Source organism: Metarhizium acridum, assembly GCF_019434415.1.
Source record: "Metarhizium acridum strain ARSEF 324 chromosome Unknown scaffold_1, whole genome shotgun sequence".
Classification (NCBI taxonomy): domain Eukaryota; kingdom Fungi; phylum Ascomycota; class Sordariomycetes; order Hypocreales; family Clavicipitaceae; genus Metarhizium; species Metarhizium acridum.
This window is the reverse complement of record NW_027094015.1, coordinates 1288220-1306739: the sequence shown is the minus strand read 5'-3', so window position 1 is coordinate 1306739 and position 18520 is coordinate 1288220. Positions and strand designations below refer to the sequence as shown.

The 18520-nt window shown below is 50.7% G+C and overlaps 5 protein-coding genes and 1 non-coding gene across 9 annotated transcripts; 3 read left to right on the top strand and 3 right to left on the bottom strand.

Annotated features, from left to right (window-relative positions):
• The first annotated feature begins 97 nt into the window (after positions 1 to 97).
• Positions 98 to 6292, top strand: NOT4 (transcriptional repressor general negative regulator of transcription subunit 4). Of its 2 annotated transcripts, XM_066116084.1 has the most exons (5): positions 98 to 235; positions 360 to 426; positions 498 to 610; positions 699 to 2464; positions 3601 to 6292. In XM_066116084.1, exons 1-5 carry the CDS (start codon positions 192 to 194, stop codon positions 5943 to 5945), a joined length of 4335 nt encoding a protein of 1444 aa, XP_065977965.1. In that variant the 5' UTR covers positions 98 to 191; the 3' UTR covers positions 5946 to 6292. The 2 variants fall into 2 exon arrangements, with proteins under 2 accessions (XP_065977965.1, XP_065977966.1); XM_066116085.1 differs by having other exon boundaries at positions 98 to 426.
• On the bottom strand, positions 6284 to 9444 carry J3458_000346 (uncharacterized protein). Of its 2 annotated transcripts, XM_066116082.1 has the most exons (4): positions 8795 to 9444; positions 8562 to 8720; positions 8340 to 8459; positions 6284 to 8267 (listed from the first exon to the last, which is right to left on the bottom strand). In XM_066116082.1, the coding sequence occupies exons 1-4, from the start codon at positions 8941 to 8943 to the stop codon at positions 6437 to 6439; spliced, it is 2259 nt and encodes a 752-aa protein (XP_065977963.1). In that variant the 5' UTR covers positions 8944 to 9444; the 3' UTR covers positions 6284 to 6436. The 2 variants fall into 2 exon arrangements, with proteins under 2 accessions (XP_065977963.1, XP_065977964.1); XM_066116083.1 differs by lacking the exon at positions 8795 to 9444 and having other exon boundaries at positions 8562 to 8781.
• A 143-nt stretch (positions 9445 to 9587) lies between these two features.
• Positions 9588 to 11494, top strand: J3458_000345 (uncharacterized protein). 2 transcript variants are annotated; one of them, XM_066116080.1, is made up of 3 exons: positions 9588 to 9741; positions 9875 to 10097; positions 10166 to 11494. In XM_066116080.1, the coding sequence occupies exons 2-3, from the start codon at positions 9976 to 9978 to the stop codon at positions 11235 to 11237; spliced, it is 1194 nt and encodes a 397-aa protein (XP_065977961.1). In that variant the 5' UTR covers positions 9588 to 9741; positions 9875 to 9975; the 3' UTR covers positions 11238 to 11494. The 2 variants fall into 2 exon arrangements, with proteins under 2 accessions (XP_065977961.1, XP_065977962.1); XM_066116081.1 differs by having other exon boundaries at positions 9875 to 11494.
• Positions 11495 to 11868: 374 nt separating this feature from the next.
• J3458_000344 lies at positions 11869 to 11972 on the bottom strand. The gene has a single exon. It is a non-coding gene; the product is annotated as a tRNA-Pro (tRNA).
• Positions 11973 to 14529: 2557 nt separating this feature from the next.
• J3458_000343 (uncharacterized protein) lies at positions 14530 to 18480 on the top strand. The gene is made up of 5 exons (XM_007811531.2): positions 14530 to 15206; positions 15350 to 15431; positions 15527 to 15730; positions 15844 to 15963; positions 16028 to 18480. The coding sequence occupies exons 2-5, from the start codon at positions 15419 to 15421 to the stop codon at positions 16132 to 16134; spliced, it is 444 nt and encodes a 147-aa protein (XP_007809722.1). The 5' UTR covers positions 14530 to 15206; positions 15350 to 15418; the 3' UTR covers positions 16135 to 18480.
• RRD1 (Serine/threonine-protein phosphatase 2A activator 1) lies at positions 16443 to 18461 on the bottom strand. The gene is made up of 2 exons (XM_007811530.2): positions 17518 to 18461; positions 16443 to 17357 (listed from the first exon to the last, which is right to left on the bottom strand). The coding sequence occupies exons 1-2, from the start codon at positions 18159 to 18161 to the stop codon at positions 16622 to 16624; spliced, it is 1380 nt and encodes a 459-aa protein (XP_007809721.1). The 5' UTR covers positions 18162 to 18461; the 3' UTR covers positions 16443 to 16621.
• Positions 18481 to 18520: the final 40 nt, after the last annotated feature.

Here is an 18520-nt window from a genome sequence, read left to right as displayed (position 1 = left end):
AGGCAATCTTGAGCACTAAACCGTTTTAGGACTAATGCATAGTGAACTTTCTCTTCCAAAGCTTTCCGGATGGATCATTATCCTGCCCAAATGCCCTCCTTGTCCTGCATACCCTTTACATACCAACGCCTTAATATTCACTCTCCTCCCCTCTTCTTTGATATTTACATAGCACGTTACAGAAAGACACAATGGCACCGCAAGATTCCTTCATAGAAGAGGAAGAAGATGTCTGGTAAGTCTCATCTCGTCCTGGATCTCCAGACGCATACGCGCCTAGCCGCACTGCGCTCCCTCAAGTGTTCGCGTGTCAGGTACCACCCAACTTTTGCACAAGCTTACGACGTTGTGAACAACAGCCCTCTGTGCATCGAGGAGTTCGATCTATCAGATCGGAACTTTCGACCGTGTCCTTGCGGCTACCAGGTTCGTCCATTTACCTTTCCCTTCAGCGGCTCGACGCCCTGGTCGGTCTTGAAACTAACAGTGCCCTGCAGGTCTGCCAGTTCTGCTTCAATAATATAAAGAACAACATGAACGGCCTGTGTCCGGCTTGCAGACGGCCGTACGATGAGAAGACGATAGAATGGAAGGTCGTTACTCAGGAAGAGTGAGTGCCCTCTCCATATCCCATTTTGCCAAAACCTAGTCTACCTGACGTGTGTACGAGCGTGAAGTTATGTTAACATGCTTTTTAGAGTTGCCGAGTTTCGCGCCAACATTCAGAAAAACCAAAAGAAGCGAGCACAGGAGCAACGACAAAAAGAAGTGCAAAAACGCGAAGCCGAAAAGGAGAACCGTAAAAACCTCGTCGGCGTCCGAGTCGTTCAGAAGAACCTAGTCTATATAACCGGACTAGCACCAACGGTCCGTGAAGATGAATTGCTCAAGACTCTACGAAAACCCGAATTTTTCGGTCAGTATGGCAATATTCAGAAAATATCCATAAGCAACCGCAAAAGTCCAGATGGGCAACATCATTCACTCGGCATCTACGTAACGTTCGAAAAGCCCGAGGAAGCAACAAAATGCATCATAGCAGTACACGGCTCTCAGAATGGCGACCGGATATTAAAAGCTCAACATGGTACGACCAAGTACTGCTCTGCCTGGTTGAAGAACGAAAAGTGTAATAATCCTGGTTGCATGTTCCTTCACGAGCAAGGAGATGAGGAGGATAGCTACACTCGGCAAGATCTCTCATCTATGAACAGTATCCATACACAAAGGCCATTGCCAGGTGGTGGCGGAGGCTCATCTCGCGCAGTTTCCCGACAACATATTTCGCACCCAACCCCACCTCCACCTGCTTCGCAACCGATGGTGCGTACCACTAGTAGAGATGGGTCTGACAATGGCGTTGATTCATCTGCACTGCCGTCGTCTGCAAACTGGGCTAGATATCCTCAGCGCAGTCGGAGAGGCAGTTACGCCACTAGCGGTGCAGCGTCCAGTCCAGCTATTTCCATGTCGCTACCAGCAACAACGGAGGCTACCCAGGAGGCTATAGACGACGCTGATGCCTCATCTGCGCAGCAGCCTGTGGCGAACAAAGGCAAACAACCACACGGGACGCAGGCTCAAACTTCCACCCCCTCTCAGGAGAAGAAGGAGCAGCGGTCGTCCAAAACAACAGACAGTGCTCTCGTTGCTCTATTAAAGACCCTGGAAGTCTGCAAGCTGCCAGTCTTCACTACCGCTAATGCCAGTGATGATACTCATCCACCCATGTTTGACATCCGAGGCGGTGAGAAGCGAAGGGCTATGAGGGAGGACGAAGAGTCTCGAATCGACCAGGAAGACCAGACTGAAGCACAGGCACCATCTGAAGGCGAACCCGAAACTGGGGGCAGTCTTGCTCTTGGCGGCGAACCTGAGGACCGAGAGCTCGGCAGGGATGTCCACGGTTTTGATCAACGACAGTCTAGTACCCAACCTCCGATTCAGCGTGGGAGCACAGACGGGCTCTATGGCGCACCATCGAGTGGCTCCGGCTTTCCTCAGGGCTCTAGTAATATTGGGAGAGTCATGACACCGCAACAGCTGGCGTCACTTCGATTACAAGCTGGCTATACGGACCAAATGCCGCCTGGTATTTCTGCTCAGAACCCGTTTCAAAATCCGGGCCATAACCGCCAATCCTCTCGATTCAGCTTCGCCAACGATGCTGGGAACTCTACTACCAATATCAAACTGGCTGCTAACCCGAGGATCATGGCTCAGCAGTCGTCTATGATGCCCAGCTCTTTCCAGTCACAGTCGAGCAACCAGTTCTATGCCACATCCATGCCTGGCCCTCCGCCTGGTCTTAAGTCTACAGGCACACCGCCGAGTATGTTTGGTCAGGGTTTCGGCACCGGCTCAGGATTTGGCGGAGCTCACAAGGATTCCTCTGGCGATTTACTCCAAACTCTCATCGGCCGCAATCGAGGAGGCAGCACCCAGCCTCAAGATGTTGGAAAGCGTGAGTACATGATTTCTTCTTTCTCAAACCAGTATCCACTACCCTCTACCTCCACCCCAGCTCCTGCTTCTGGCCTCCTGGCATCGCTCTACGGCAACCATCCTGGAGCATTCCAAGACTTTGGTTCGAAGCAGAAGAAGAAGGGCAAGAAGCACAGACATGCTAACACTTCCTCCTCAGGGGGGAGTGGCTTAGTAGATCTTGCCGACCCGAGTATCCTGCAGGCAAGAATGCAGCATCAGTCACAGAGCAATGCCGGAGTTGCCGGGCAACAAGGACTGTTCGGTGGTGGTCAGAGCCAAGGTGGGTACAATCCTAACATGATGTATAACACCGGCTACGGGCGTTGGTAGTCGAAAAAACAGGACTACACAGTATGGGGCCATGGTTTATGTCTTTTTCTCCCCTTTAACTACCTTTGACTTTCATATTTTGAAACGAGCCAATTCTTCTGTTTTCGCTCCTCATGTACTTCTCAAGTTGGCTTTGGCGTTTCATTAGCATGTTACGGTATAACCACCGGGAAATGGGGGCTGCATCTGCTCCAAGGAGCACAAAGATATGCATATCTTTTTGTTTTGATCAAGCAGGCATTTGCGTGGTCGCCGCAAGTATCCCCTACACAGGGTGAGCGGCAGGTTTTTGCACAGGGCGTCAGCCCTTTTTCTTGGTTTATCTGGGATCAGAATGGCGCAGAGAGGTGACACAGTATCGACCTCAATAATGTTTTTTTAAGTCTTTTTTTGGGTTGCTCTAGGCCTGCCTCGCGTCGGTTACAGGCTTGTTGCATTAGAATGAAATTGGAGGGTTACGTCAGGCAAGCCATCATCGTCTTCCACAAAGCACACATTACACCCCTTCTATGTACGTTAACAGCTCACATTATGGTGCAACGCCCCCAGAGGGTAGCATCTTTGGTCAGAATATAACAATATTGTCTATTCTCTCCAACTCTGCCTTTCCCTTCATTGTCCCCCTGTGGAAGACGATGATGGAAGCCGTAGGATGATCTGCAACTGTTTGTTTGTCTTTCATGTACCAAAAACCTGGCCTCGTATTGTAGACTCAGCCGGTGTTGACTGTATTGCGTAAGAAGAAGTTCATTTTGGCATCATGCTAACATTTATGCTGTTTAGAGGACGAGCTACTTTCGTTAGACGAAGCAACAAGTTCGGTCGATGCCCTGGTTTCCGATGAACCACAAGGAGTCTACGCTGGATCAGGGTTCGGCTTTGATATGGGAATGACGCGGTCTGCACCTCCTGGGTTTGCCATCCACCCAGAAATGGTAAATGCTCCCATGTCAGCGATGGCGTCCCCGGCGTTGAGCCAACATCGCCAAGCTGAAGCCGTACCTACATTGTCCACGGCACCTCCACCTGGTTTGGAGCATGGTACTGTTACGCCGGTTCAGACTCCACGAAAGGTGACTGCTCCTGGTTTGGAGGCGACAAGCAATAGCAGGCCGTCTACGTCTGAAGCTAGGGTATCGAAGCACATGACGTCGCAGCCTCAGTTTGAACAACAGTCAGTATCGTCACCCTTAGGAGATGAGGACTTCCCTGCCTTGGGGTCGTCACAATCCATCAAGGCTCGAACTCAGTCCCCGGCTACTCCAGTCGTTCCAACCCCCAAACCCACCCCAGCGGCAAAGAAGAGAGCCAACGGAATGGTTGACAAGGCAGCTAGCAGCCATGATCACCCTGCCTCCATGGTGTCGGACTCCATCAAGAACAGACCCTCCACTATCAGTATCCAGCCGCCGTCGGACAAATCTGTCGCAAGCCATGATCTTCAAGGCACGGATAAGCCGCTTGAAGATTCATCGACCTTTCCTCCTCTACCAACGGCCACAGCTAGCTTTCCCTCGCCAGTCCATCGCAGCGGAACCCGAACACTGCGACTTATGCCAACTCCCAGGGCTACAGAGTCTCCTGCACTGCCCTCCCCCGTACAGTCGGTGGCTTCCAAGGCTGTCTCTATCTCGCATAGACCAGACACCCCAGGAAGCGAGATGATTAGTGACACAGCTTCCATAATGTCTGCCTCCATATCGGCATCCCGTGCAGGATCGCCTCCGCCAAGCAAAGTTGGTTCTGCCGCCGTGCGAACTACTACAAAAAGCCAGCAACGCAAGCAGCGAAAGGAGGCTCTCAAGCAGGAGACCAGGATTATAGCCGAGGCATCAAAACCAGAGCCTGAGGAGCATGCACCAGTCATTGGCCGCAAGAAGAAACAAAAGAAAGAGAAGCCCGCAAAAGCGACAGTTTCTCGGGAAATACCAACCCCTCCAACCGCTTCAGCCCCTGAGTCTTCGAAGACCGAGTCAGAGGTGCCTGTACAACCTGAATCTACGAATGCTAAGGTTGTTGAAGAGACAGATTTTAAAAGCAGGACGATGCAGAAAAGAGCAGCTAAGAATAAAGAGAAGGAAATGGACATGGAAAAGGGCCAAGCAAAGCCAACTCCTACGCCAGCATCACCACCAGCAGTACCGTCAAAGCTGGCGGAGCCTGGCAACTCGGTGCCCGCTGAGCCCATTGAGTCGTCAGATCCGGCTGACAGACAGCAGTTTGGGCCAGCCTCTGTGTTTCAAGAGATCAAGAGCTCACTCTGGACTTCGGCTCTGGACAAGCTGCTGCTGCTCAGACCGGTCAGCAGCAGCTCGCCACGTGCTGATCTTAGTCAGGCTGCCAATGGCGCAAGCCAGTCAGTGTATTGCAAGGACTATGCCTGCAAATGTGGCGAGATCCAAGATGATGACCTCACAGCGCTTCGAGCAGGCAAGCCGGTTCGTAAACAATTCCATGTTGATGGCAGCAGGATGCTCATCACACCCAACGGGGATTGCATCCGCGGCTTGACGCCCGAGCAAGAAGATGCCTTCCTCGACCTGCAAGCCGCCATCGCCAGTACGGCCGATAATCCAGGTGCCTTTGTTGCCCCCAGACATCAGCCAGGTAGCGGAGCCTTTTCTCTCATCAAGGGGCGCGCGGTTCCGAATGGCCGTCCCAACATCTTTCCTGCCACAGCGCAGCCCCAGTCCCAGGATCCTATTGGCAAACTACAGCGAGAAGATGCCCTCAGCTACATCAATCAGTATGTCCTGCCACGCCTTAACCTGGATGCTGCAAACATGGGCTTCCCCAAGGGAGCATCTCCACTTCGTGATGCCGCGGCAGCTAGTCTCAACGCCCTGGCTCCCTACTTTTATGGCCCAGATGCGGCTGCTGGCGTGGGTATCTATAGTGCCCCTGACGGCGCGCGCGCCATGCAAGACTTTCCCTCGTCCGGCGGCGCACCGGCTGCTGATGCCAGCAAAATCGGTCCTGCCAATGGTCTTGGTGGCATTTCTCTGATGAGTGTTGAGGATGCAGAGGTCCGTTTGGCAGCTTCTCGAAAGGAGACGGAGAAGTTGGAGAGGGGCCTGAATGCTGTGATTAAGCGGAACAGAAGGCTTCTCCTTGGTGGTGGTAACTGATTTGTCGGGAATCAGTCAACAACACAGCGTATAATCCGAGCATCAAACTTGTACACATTTACCTGCATTGCTATGTCTCTATTTGGAGAATATTGTACACGAAAGAACTAGCATCTTAGCGTTTTTTTCTTCTTCTTTTCAACAGCGGGCTATACAATATTGCATTCCCAGACATGAAGACAGGCGTTTTCTTTACAGGATGTTTGCTTTGCATATTTTGTACGATAGTGCCAGATGCAGCCATGTACTGATAAAGGATCTGCAGAATACAAAAGATACCTAGGTACATATGCTACTAGACATATTTGTTAATACATGCTTTCAAGCAACGTGGCGATATATCATATGCCGTCCGTCGTAAAACTCCATAGCTAGTCTTCAAATGTGTGAGCTTGATGACAACCAAGTGCTTTCCTTCAACTCCAGGTTCAAAATCATAGGGTATCTAGTCCAATTCCTCCCAAAACGCCTGTTTCCCAACGCAAATACATTCATGGCGTATTGGCATCGTCTTCGTCAATTTTGGTTTCCCAAAGGGACTCTTCAAGTCTTTCCATCAATTTATCTAGAATCCATTCACTTTCTTCCTGTCCACCCATGAGAGGACTACGATTACCTACCCAAGACCATTGGAGACGGGAGTCAGCATCAGGAAGTTGGGCTGGGGTTGGTGCTACGAGCTGCAAAGACGGCCGTGGGGCTGCAATTGTCTCGGCATCTTCATCCTGAGGTGGACCATGGCCTTCAGCCGCCTTGTCGCGATGATGATTATGGTGTTTGTGTTTGTGTCTTCTGGTCCGTCTGTGTTTCACCTTAGGAACCACTTTTCGGTGATTCAACGGGTCCCGTTCGTCCTCTCCTATTAGGGCCAGATACCATGCCCACTCTTCAAACGTGTATCGCCGCGGCTCAGGCTCTCTAAGGTGCTGGGACACAGTCTGAATTTCCTTGACGAGTAGTAGATGTAGCTCCGTGCCAATAGGTAGGTCGTCGAGAAGATCTTGTACTTGTGCTAAAGAAGGCCGGCCTGCGGGAGTTTCGGTATTTTTGCAAAGTTTGTGTTTTCCTTGACGTTCCTCATTGTCCACTTGGTGTCCGTGAGAAGCCGAGCCACCACTGTGGCTGGATTCGTTTTGTTGTTTTTCTGTGTCTTTAACATCTTTGGGGTCGAAACCCGTCAAGTCTTCCGCCTTTTTATGTATTATCTTTTCCCTTTCGTGCTCCCGAATCGTAATGGTTGCACTGCGGAAGAGACGGCCAAACGAAACACGATTGGCAACATATTTTGCATTCCCCGTGAAGCCTTCTTCGCCGGGCAGGATTGTAATGTTGCCAATACGAATTGTTGCGTCCGTTACAAATTTGACAACCGTGTCTCCCGCGTTGGAAATAAGAAGCGTCATGGTGGGCAATGCTAATAGTGACCAGAAAACGAAGAATGACTTGCCGGCGTTCGAGTTCGGCGTACGATCTCCATAACCAATAGTCATTAGCGAAATGAAGCAGAAATAGAAGCCATCAAAATAGTTCCACTGTTGATATGGCTCTTCAGCACTGACAAAAATAACGGCACCAACGAGCCACAACAAAATCCACACGCCGGTAGATGTTGCCATTGCCATCCATTTTCTACGGATTGAGGCCTGTTGTTGGATCTTTCGCATCAGTAGGAATTCGGTTTTTCTGCGGTCGAATTCATTTTGTGGCAAACCAGCATTTTCCGGACCCCAGTTTGAGACTGTATCATCGTCAATCGGGCTCAGGATTTCATCGTGGCCACTTTTTGTCATTGCGCGAATGAATCTTCTCCGATTCTTCTCCTCCATCCGAGCATCCAGTCGACGCCTTCCACGTTCGAGTATCATGCTTCGAATGGAGCTAATCACGAGACCAAGGCTGATAACCCCGATGAGAGCGTATGGGATGAGCAGCGCGCATCCCAGTGTCGTATTCGCGGCAAAGTCTCCAAAACCAACAGTGAAGAGCGTCACGTCGGCCCAGTAAACAGCATCTAGGTATCTCCAGTTCTCGATTTTCGAAAAGATCAGGGCTCCAAGGAGAAGGTACATCAGAAAGAGGATAGTCTGGAGCATTAGGGTACGTTGGCTACGAGTAAGGTTGAAGTCCTTAGGGTAATGACCTGATGAGGCTCCCCAAAACGTCACGACCATCAGTGAGGCATCAACAAAGTACAGAATGGCCGCCCATATGCCGTAATAGAAAGCTTGTGACCAGATGTACTCCTGTGGTGGGTCGAGATTGTACTTGAGAGGACCGGCAGCGGTGGCATTGAGGGATAAAAGACATATGGCAGAGATGTACCTATTTATAACAAACCAGGTCAGCGTGAAATGGCGGAGTTGCGGCAGAGACAGGTAGCTGTTGTGGACGTACCATCCAATGATTGTGATAGGTTGAGCAATACTAAAGCGAACTCTCTTAGTCATATTCAACAAAAGAAAAGCGTTTGAGACCAAGGCCACGGCTAGCTGGATGGCATTCACAATGGTGAGCCTATATAGCAGGGACGTTATTAGCTGACCGAGACATTTGTTTACCAGTCTCGAAACACAGGCCAAGTTCCAAATTAGGTTTTGGAGTCAAAGTTGCACGTACCAAGCAGGGTCCTGTATAAATACAGCATCATCAACATTCTGGCCAGGGACCAGTTTTTGACGCCATTGAGATCCCAAGGCGCAGATACTGAAAGCCGAGGCGACAGGGCCAAGAGTAGCTGCAATCATGGGAAATGCAGAGGAAGCAAACCACCATCGACTAAGGCGGACGCTGTGTGAGCGGGTGTGCGGTGCACAATGAATGAGATGTGCCAGATATTGACAGGAACTCACCTAGGAACAAGATGTGCCAAGTCATTTTGGAAACGTGCCTCGCGAGAGCGTTTGTGCTGCAGTTGTTGGCGTGATATCTGCTTGCTGAGATTATTATCCGCGGCTGAAGCATGATGCTCAATGGCTTTCCCATGCTGGCCGTCATCCATGGCAAGGGAATGTGAGTGCCAGGACACTGACCGGGACTCTCTGGTTCAACAGAGTCGGGCCTCGTAGGCTGGTTTGTCTATCCAGGTACGTTGGAGAGACGAAGCTGTAGGTTGGTGATGCTGCAGGCATGACAGGTGTCGAGGAGAAGAGAGAGAGTACCAAGCAGGTCAAGTTAGGTCAGGGATAAAGGTTCTCAGAAGGTTGAAGGTTTCGGGATTTCGGAGTTTCGGTTGGGCCCAGAAAACGGCTTTAGAATACTGGTACGGAGTTTTGAGTCGGATATGCCTGCGAGGAAATGGTTCATTGGTATGGAAATAAGGATACAAGAGTGGAAGGGAGGGAGGGAGGAGGAAACGAGATGGCCCCGTCAATCTTGAGGTCTGAGTCTTTGGGCAAAAGGGATTGAGTGGCGGCCTAGACTGGCGTTCTCGGCCATGCAGTCTCCACGGAGTGCGATGTTGAGGGAAAGCAGCAGGCGCCATTGACGTCGTTCCTGCTTGTTGTATCTGATTCGCCACATGCCCACGGTAGCCATCGAACAAGCAATTCCTGGCGGCTTGGCAGTTGCACTCCAGCGATCTCCACAGGGCCGTGTGCTCATGTGGATCTACCCGTGCCCTACCAGAATTGTTTGGGTAACTACCACCTGACCAGCAGCACCACCAAGCACCGACATCGACACACGCAGCATCGTACATATGCTGTAGTCCCGACGCCAAACCCCGCGTATCACCACTGGCCAGCATGCCAGCCATTGCATTGGCCATCGAAAACTTGGATTTCGAGGTCGACTCGTGGTAAGTGCCATTGACATCTGAAAAGCAAATCCAATCCCGTTATTGCGTCACCGACACCAATCCCCAGGTACTTTGAGCATTTGGGCGTGGCATGGTACCAAGGTTCAACATCAAGAGCTGACATGTGCGGTAGCCATCGTAGGGGCTTTTGCAAATCTCCAACCTCATTGCAGGGGCCATTCTACGTGTTCATCGTACATTGGCAGGTTGTTCGTCCTTGGCTGCTGCGTCACCATGCGCCTGTGCCGCCGGCTGCTTCGAGTCGACGTCCTTGGCTTCTCCCCAAGATCCTTTAGCAGCGCGGCACCGGAGAGAGTAGAGATACGATGCGGTTCTGCAGGGCATGTCACCATCGAGTAGGTCACCCTACAGTAGCTGTATTGATGTTTGAGATGCCACCCACGAAATGCTTACAAGTGTCCAGCCTATTCAACGTGTCTGGAAATTCTGCAACTGAGCCCTTAATAATACACATGCCTCCATTCCCCCAACCTGATGGCTCGGCATCCAAACTACCACCATTTCTTCGAAACCGACCAGTTGCCAGTATAAATTACAGATGGAGACCCTTCTCAGAGCCCTCGTCAGAAGTCACAATCGTAAATAAAGTCTTCAGCCCGTTATATTGGCCGACCCCGGTCCACGACACCTCGTTTGCCTTTGCATGGCTCATTGAGAATTTTCTGCCGCCAGCTCAAAACAGGCGCAACATTTACATTTACGGATCATACCTTGGCGCCAGCTTAGCCGCGTCCCTAGCTCTCACAGAGGCCCACGCACACGCGAGATTCGGCGTCAGAGGCCTCATTGCGTACAACGGGATATACAATTGGACCATGTTCCTCCCCGACCACCGTATTAACAGGCCACCCAAAAGGTCCAAGACAACAACAGCTCCCCCAGGGCCCCAAGAAGGGTCGCAATTACACAGGCTGCAAGAACAAATGCCCGCCTTGTTTGACATGCCGTCAAACCTATTTGATCCGTTTGCGAGCCCAAGCTTGTTCTTTCACAGTCCAGGCTTAATTGTGCCGCAATCATTCTTCATGACAGTAGAACATTCAGCCCTCATTGACAACATGACGAGCGATGAGGAAATTACACCAAAACCCATGAAATCGCCAAGAAAATCCCACCTAGTTTTCCCACCAAGGCAGTCGACGCTCAAAATTCCCGATACTCTTCTCTTGTTTGACTCGGCTCCACTGCCCATCCCGAAGCTATCTACCAAACCAAAGAGTGCACGACCAAGGAAACGTGCAAAGCCAAAAGGCCACAGTTTTGAGGCCCAGGCAGTAGAGTTGGCCGAATTAATGAGACGAAGTGTCAACGTTGTGGAAATGAAGGAGCGGAGTAAGTGGGATGAAGACGTGCATAGCCGCGTCGATGAAGCAATTAGACGAGTGCAGTTAGCTGATGTAGGACTGGAAAGAGACAGCATAGACCTCAGCGATGCGGGATGCGACGCTGCAACGACTTGGCTGGAAAATAGATAATTCCACTTTACCGTTACCATGGCATAATGCGCACGCACCCATATACATGTCAGGTAGGTATTGCAGAGCGTGGTGATGCAACCAGCACGAGGCCTGCCAAATAAGATAATCCAAAAACCATTGGTCAAGCCCTGCCAGTCTCGCAAGTGGCAGGCGATAGGAACGAAGCCATCCACCAACTCCTGGGATGCTGAGGTAAATGGAACGCTAATAATGCTACATTTGCCCAAATTGGAAGTAACTATCGTCACTGTTCCTGGTAACTAACTTACGTCTATCACATCACCAACCATCCATTCTCACAACTGCCTCAAGGCACCAATGCCATCCATCATGTTGGCATAGTTTATGATGAAGTAGGAATTAGACAGCGATACCATCAAGCCGTCTGAGAACCTTACTGGTTGGTTACTGCTAGGTATTAATGAAGCAGTGACTGGTACGGAGCAGCGTGTATTGGCTGACCCTGAAACAAGCTGCACATAACTACCAAAAACCCCGATGGGGCCGGGACCCGCGTCGGCCCCACCCAGACAAACACCCGCAAAAAGTGGCCATAACCTACTAGCCACCACCAACTGCAAGTTGCTCTAGGTTAGGAAATGACAAAAAGCGACAAAAAAATTGAAGTGGGTCTGACCGGGGATTGAACCCGGGACCTCTTGCAGTTTGTAAGGATACTATATAGGAATAAGAAATCCCAAAGCAAGAATCATACCACTAGACCATCAGACCGCTTGATTGGAAGTAGGTAGACCTAAACTAATATACAGAAGTGTTCTCCTCCGCTTAATACCCGGGGTCGGGGGATAGCCAGCACCATTTAGCCAAGTCGTTGCTTCTTGAGAAGAAAGACCGAAATAAGCTTCTCAGGTAGTGGTGGAATAAATGAAGTAGCTTGGCCATGTCTTGAGTTTGGGTCAACGGAAGAGCCACCATGGGTCTTTGTAAGGAGTGCCCAGTGGTGCAACACGACTCTCTTCATCGCAAAGCCGAAGCGGGCATTGCATCGGTACCTCGCCCAGCAACAGACTAGGGGGTTCTCTTAATGGTGTTGACCCAACACCTCAATCAAAAACCCGTTTCCAGTGGTCCTCAGCAAACGTTTTCTGTGTGAGCCTCATTCCCCTTCGCCAGCAGCGGTGTCCAGCGTGTTCGTTGGCTCCACGGGCTCGGCGATTAGAGGGGCGTTTGCCAGCATCTTCGAACCAAGACATCATAAGAAACGAGGAAGAGAACGAAAGGCTCATTTTTCATTAATTCCACGAGAATTATGCTTCAGGGACTGTTATCAGAGGAGGAGCTGGCTTTTGCGTAACTGCTAGCCATCGTCGCGCAACTTTTATGAGGCAAGGGCTATCTACGAGGGAAGGAGCAGAGCATCGCCAATGTCGACAAATAAATTTCATAAGTTTAAAATATGCGCAATGGGCCGACCGATACAATCCTTACGATCTGACGGCTGCCGAAATTTAATACAGGATTCTCTTCTGGGAATTTTTTGGACATCTTTATTACCCAAGAGGTTGATGGCTTATACAAGTCTTCGGGAGACTCGGCGTCGCCTCGCTGAAATTGCAATTCAGGTGACCTTTAAGTTTATCAGCATTTATTGCAATTATTGACCACTTCCCTCACTGTCTCTCTGCCACTGAAGAAAAAGTTGCACCAAATTACTGACTGTTTATTGCGAATAGTCCCCCCTTTTTTCCGTTTACTGACCGATCGATCAAGCTCGGAGATGTTGTACGGTGCTGTTGATCTTGACCATAGGTAGGACTCCCTCAGCCTTTGCCGTTCCAGCTGGTCGAGTCTATCGAGAGCGCACAACAGTTGCTATGGCACGAACGACACGTCATGGGCCACGCAATAGAATCGTTGTCTGAGATATTCTCGGCTACCGCCATAATGATGATGATATATATATTGATTAACTTTCATCAATAGCGCTTAGCCGCCCAATCACGGGTTCATGTACTACACTTGTGTGAGTATATAGCCTCTCATCCTCTATAACGTGGTCTTTGGTTGTCCCTAGGCATAGTTCTGAGTGTCACCATCACTTGCGTTGGATAATCGGGAAGGTATAGTCTTATCTTCGCCAAGCTTTCGGATAGACTGGTGTGGGAAACAATAGACATGGGGAGGAGAGAAACTAAGGCTCGCTAAGTGTGAGGTAAGAAGTAGGGAACTCGACTTATGAATGCCCGACCCTGGGTTGAACATGGCCACAAGTGTCGACTTGGTGACTGGATGCAGCATGTCGATGCAGACTAGACAGGCGGCTGGCGGCCTCTTGTCTTAGTGAACACACACCAAGACTTGGGCAGCGGGAATAGGACCTGTCTTGTCATACTGAAACAAAGAGCTTCAGCAAACTGACAATTTATTAGTTAGTGATGCTCCCTCTCCAGACATCGAGGCCGCCCGGCCCACCAGCCATGCAGCAGTACATACACCAATAGCAGTACTGGGAGCAAGGCACAAGGCACCTCCAAGCTTGACGGCTAATTTGGTAATTTGGTGCATTGAAACAGCTGTCTTTGGGCGGTGGAGCGCCCGTCCAAGGTTGTCGAAAAACGTGGTAATGGCCAACCCTTGCAGTGAGCCACTGACTCGGTCAGGCATCACGTCCTGCTGGAAGATCAAGTTCGTAGCACCAAGTGCGGACGGAGTAAGGCTAGACAAAGACAAAGAGCAGGCAACCCTGCCCAGGCCTCGAAATGCGTGGCGTCACGCCGCGGTCGAGACAAGATGAAGCATCGGCCAGTCCAAGTCCATGATCTCCACTCGAGCAATACACTGCAGGGGAAAAGGAAATGAAGAGAGGACATGGTCTATTGCCACCGTCTCAAGCATGGCGTGCACTACTACAAGCGACGTCGAGAGATGCAGCAGGGGCTTGTGCATGCGAATGGTGCCAATGACGCCAGGGTTCCATGGTGGACGGATGTCTAGGGATGTCCATCAACGGTGGGCTGGGTGAGACGCCAGCAATTGATTCACCATTGTTGAGCTTGAGACTGACTTGATGACCTCGGCTAGCACTGCGACGTGCAGTCTGGTGATACGGTCGCTGGTCTGGTCCACTTGAATGCTGTCAAGTCTGGGCTGATCGGTTTTGGCTCCAGTCAATACTCCGTAACGGCGCTCCACCAGTTGACCGTTCCTAGAGTCGACCCTGGTGGCATCTGGACCACACGCTTCTAATGACAGGCCATGTGCACATGCCTGAGCAGCAATGGAGCTCCCCCGGATTGGCGCCAGTCTTTCAACGTTGGCTTTGCGGTTTGTGGCTTGCAGCTTAAAGCTTGTCAAGGTATATATGTAGCTTTGCCTTATTGACGGCTTTGCAGCTTGTGCAGAGGTACCGAGTAGCAGTCCGGTCAATTGGCGGTTGACTTTAATATTGTTCACCAAGTACTACCTACTTAAGTAAACTACCTTAGGTACCTAATAGCGCGCCAAGGGGCTTTCTGGTAACTGTCCTCTAGATATCATCTATCACAAGACAGCTAAACAGAATGTTTTACTCAATACATGAGACTTCTAATAATGAGTGACAATTTAAGACCTGTCTTGTAATAGTTATGCTGTCACCAGAACCATGGGCCGCGCGCGTAGAGTAATAGGTAGGTACCTAGGTAGGTATTTGATGCTGAAGCACCACCAACCAGTCGACAACTCTGGAATCCCAGACGCCGCTGCCCCCCGAGTGTCGTTTCCATTGACCGGGTCCCCTCCTTCTTGATTGATTGTGTGCCTCCTGCTCCCTCCCTCTCTTGTCTCCTCCTGGCCTGTCTGCTTTTTTTTTTGTTCTTTTTTTTTGTTGGTTTTCCCTTTTCTGCTTTCTGCCTTATCCAACGTACTTTTCCGACTTTAACAACCAGCCCATCAATTTCTCATCAATCCCCAAGCATCGTTTCTTGCAAGGTTATCATCTTGCTTCATCTGTCGCAAGGTACCTAGGTACGTTCCCTGCACTCCTCTCATCCTACATGGCCTCAGTGTTGCCAGTGATTGATCGCCCTGCACGCTTTTTCAACCACATCCAGACCAGGAACCGGGCTTTTGCACATCGACCAGACCTGCTAACTTGCTACGCTACCAAGAAGACACAGCCAGACTTTTACAGGCCTTCCTCGTGATATCCATCTGATCGCTACTTTCTGACATTCAGTATGCCTGGCATTCGTACGTTTTACCCTGCCTCGTCGGGGGGCCTCTGGACACCTGCTGTGCATGCTTCGTTTTGCCACACGTTGGACTAACACTATGGTTTGTGGCAGCGTTTGGTGCTATTGACAAAGTCAAGGCTAGCCTGAAGACTCTCTTCAAGAAGAAGTCTGATTCCAAGACCCAGGCTGAAAAGCCTGCCGATACCACAGAGAGCAAGACGGAGGCCGCGAAGCCTGCTGAGCCTGTCCCTGCCACAACCACCGCCGCAACGGCTGGAGCCACTGAGACGAAGCCAGAGGCTCCAGCTCCCGCAAGTAAGCCGACCTTCTTTGCATGATTGTTTCTGGGTTTCGCGGTGTTTTTTTTTTTGTTCTTTTTTAGCCTGTCTGAAATACTGAAAGGTTCTAATTAGCCTCTTTTTAATTAGCTGAAGCTACACCGGCCACTGAATCTCCAAAGGAAGAGGCCAAGGCTGAACCCACCCCCCCAAAGACTGAAACTCCTGCTCCCACGACTGAAGCTACAAAGGCTGAGGAAGCTGCTCCGGGTGCGTCTATTCGTTTCCAAGTATACCCACGTCGTTCACGACAAGCTGTTAACAAAGTCTCAAGCTCCCGCTACTGCTCCTGCTACCGCCCACGAGTCCGCTACCGAGCCTACTACTGAACCAGTCAAGGACGAGCCTACTGCTACTGCTCCTGCCACCACTGCAGCATAAAGCCCGACGCGCCGCCTAGACATGATATTGTCGTTCATCACTCCAAAGCCATGCTGAAGCCTGTTTCTCGCTCCAGTTTTCGCTCGGCAGCGGGTATGATGTGATTGCCGGGTTTTTTTTTTTTCATGAGGATTGTATGTCGATTTGGGGGCCTGTTGATGCTACATCAAGATGGGTTGGTTTTGTTCATTGTTCCGTTGAAGCGCTGGATACCCACGAGAGAGGAAGGCTTGCGATATACCCATGTGCATGCAACTTATACCCCACACCGTCACGGTTATCGTACTTGAGTGCGTTGTTAATTCCCTCCATTGTTTGGGTCTATCGCTATAATGGTCTAAGCAGATTTGATTCATGCTATAAGTTTCATCCAATCGCCCTTGTGTGCATAGTTTCATGACATTTTACAAGTTGCCTTGTGCCATGCAATGTGCTGCTCCAAGTCTTGAGTCTAATTTTTTTTACATGGACACTCTCCAAGTACAGATCACTCCCGTGCCCATGGCGCCTTGGTGACAGTGATTTGCGCTGCAGCAGACCCCGAACCAGGGCCCTCGCCTCGAGGCTGTCTAGATGCGAACGAACCCGTGCTAGGTCCTGTGGAAACTCTTGAGTAGGCAATTCCTGGACCGGGAGGCGGCGGCACCCTAGTCGCCTGTGCCCATGGTGCGGCCGTTCCAGTAGCAGACGGAGGTAGGGTTTCGGCGGTAGACGCTGCAGGCGCCATGGGCTGGTTCACCATATGAACACTCTGTGCCGGAACAGGAGCACTAGGATCTGGATCCCACGAAAACAATGACCCAAAGGGAAAGTGCTGCACCACGGGAAACTTGGACAGCACTTCGGCGTTGAACATTTTAATCATGCCCTTGTTGATCTTGCCCCACCCATCTCTAATGCCCGAGATATCAAACAAGATGGGAGAGTGTTCCCAAAACGGTCCCTTCTTCACGTCATTGATGAAGCCGACAGCCGAAAAATACATGTTTGTTTGGCGTAGATTCTCGACAACAGCGGGTTTGGTGACATCTCCTGGCTTGGGGGCACCCTTGACGGAGCCCTCGAGGGGCATGGGTTCGGTCACGAGCGTGATTGGGCGTGTGAATTGGGCGGATCCGAAGATGTAGGGGATGAAGGAGTGGTCGTCGAGCCCCCATACGCCATGGGAGCCAGCAGGTTCGAGAGTGTATTTGAGGATGAGGGTGCGTATGACGCGGAGGTAGCTGAGATGTTAGCTGAATATTCTGTACGGCTTAGTTGATGAACTTTGTTGATCTGGTCAAGATGCGAGAGGGAAGTTTGGAATAGTCCGAGTTTGGGTGCGGTCAAAATAGCGAGGCGGCATATAGGCCACTGTGCAAATAGCGACGAGGCAATACTTACGGCTCAATGACGTTGAGGACAATCTCTCTCTCAATGTCCCCGTCCTCCTTTCCGTCACTGAAGAATCCCAATTTCCAAAGACATCCCACGAACGCGACAAAGCTCAACTCATGGCCTGTCCCGTAGTCCAGTCTCTGTGCACTCCCAAACGCGCCCAGTAAATAAGCACTTACTTCATCCTTGGCCGTGACCCCATCCGCACCCTTGGTGGCTAAGGCTTGCCCGAGAATGCCCTTGTCCAGAAGCGAATCGAGGTTCTCTTCGACAAGGGCGTGCCATTTCCGAAAACTCACGTTTCCGAAACGTCGTGGTCCTGGGTCTGGAGGCGCTTGTTCGACGAGAGCCTCAATTTCAGATAGGAGCTGCTGGACAGCCTGTATGGAAGGCGTGGAGGATGGCGATCCTGGCACGAGGGGAAATGTTTTGGGGATGGGCGAGGAGGCTTGGTTTCGAGGGCAGAGTGCGTGGTTTAGTTGGAGGATGAAGGCGCCGATGTCTCTGTAGGCTTTGGATGTGAGGAAGCGGGCGACGTGGTGGCCTTCGTTGATGCGTTTGGTGGGCTTGATGAACCTGTGGGAGGCGAACTGTGTGGTTGGGATGATCTGTAGGGTAGGGATGGCGTGTGGAACTGGAGGCGTGGCCATGATGGGCGTGAGATTCGTGGCCGTGGTTATGATGGCTGTGTGGAGGACGGGTTCTTGATTGTTGTCTTTTCCGTAATTGGTGGTGTTGGATTTGGGCCGGGTATATGGATATTTTCAGATGGCGATGCTATTTCGTAGATGGAGATGCTGCGGTTTGAAGTTGGGATTGGGGGTGAGTGGGTGATGTATTTTTTTTAGTCAGCCGGCTTGGCTACTTGCATAGTGGCAGGGCGCAGAATGACGAACAATCAAGTGAAATTGAATCATGGAGTAAAACAAACAGTAATATATACTGTTATGATACCAAGCCACATGTAAAGTACGAGAGAGACTACTATAGTTACATGTGTGCGTATTTC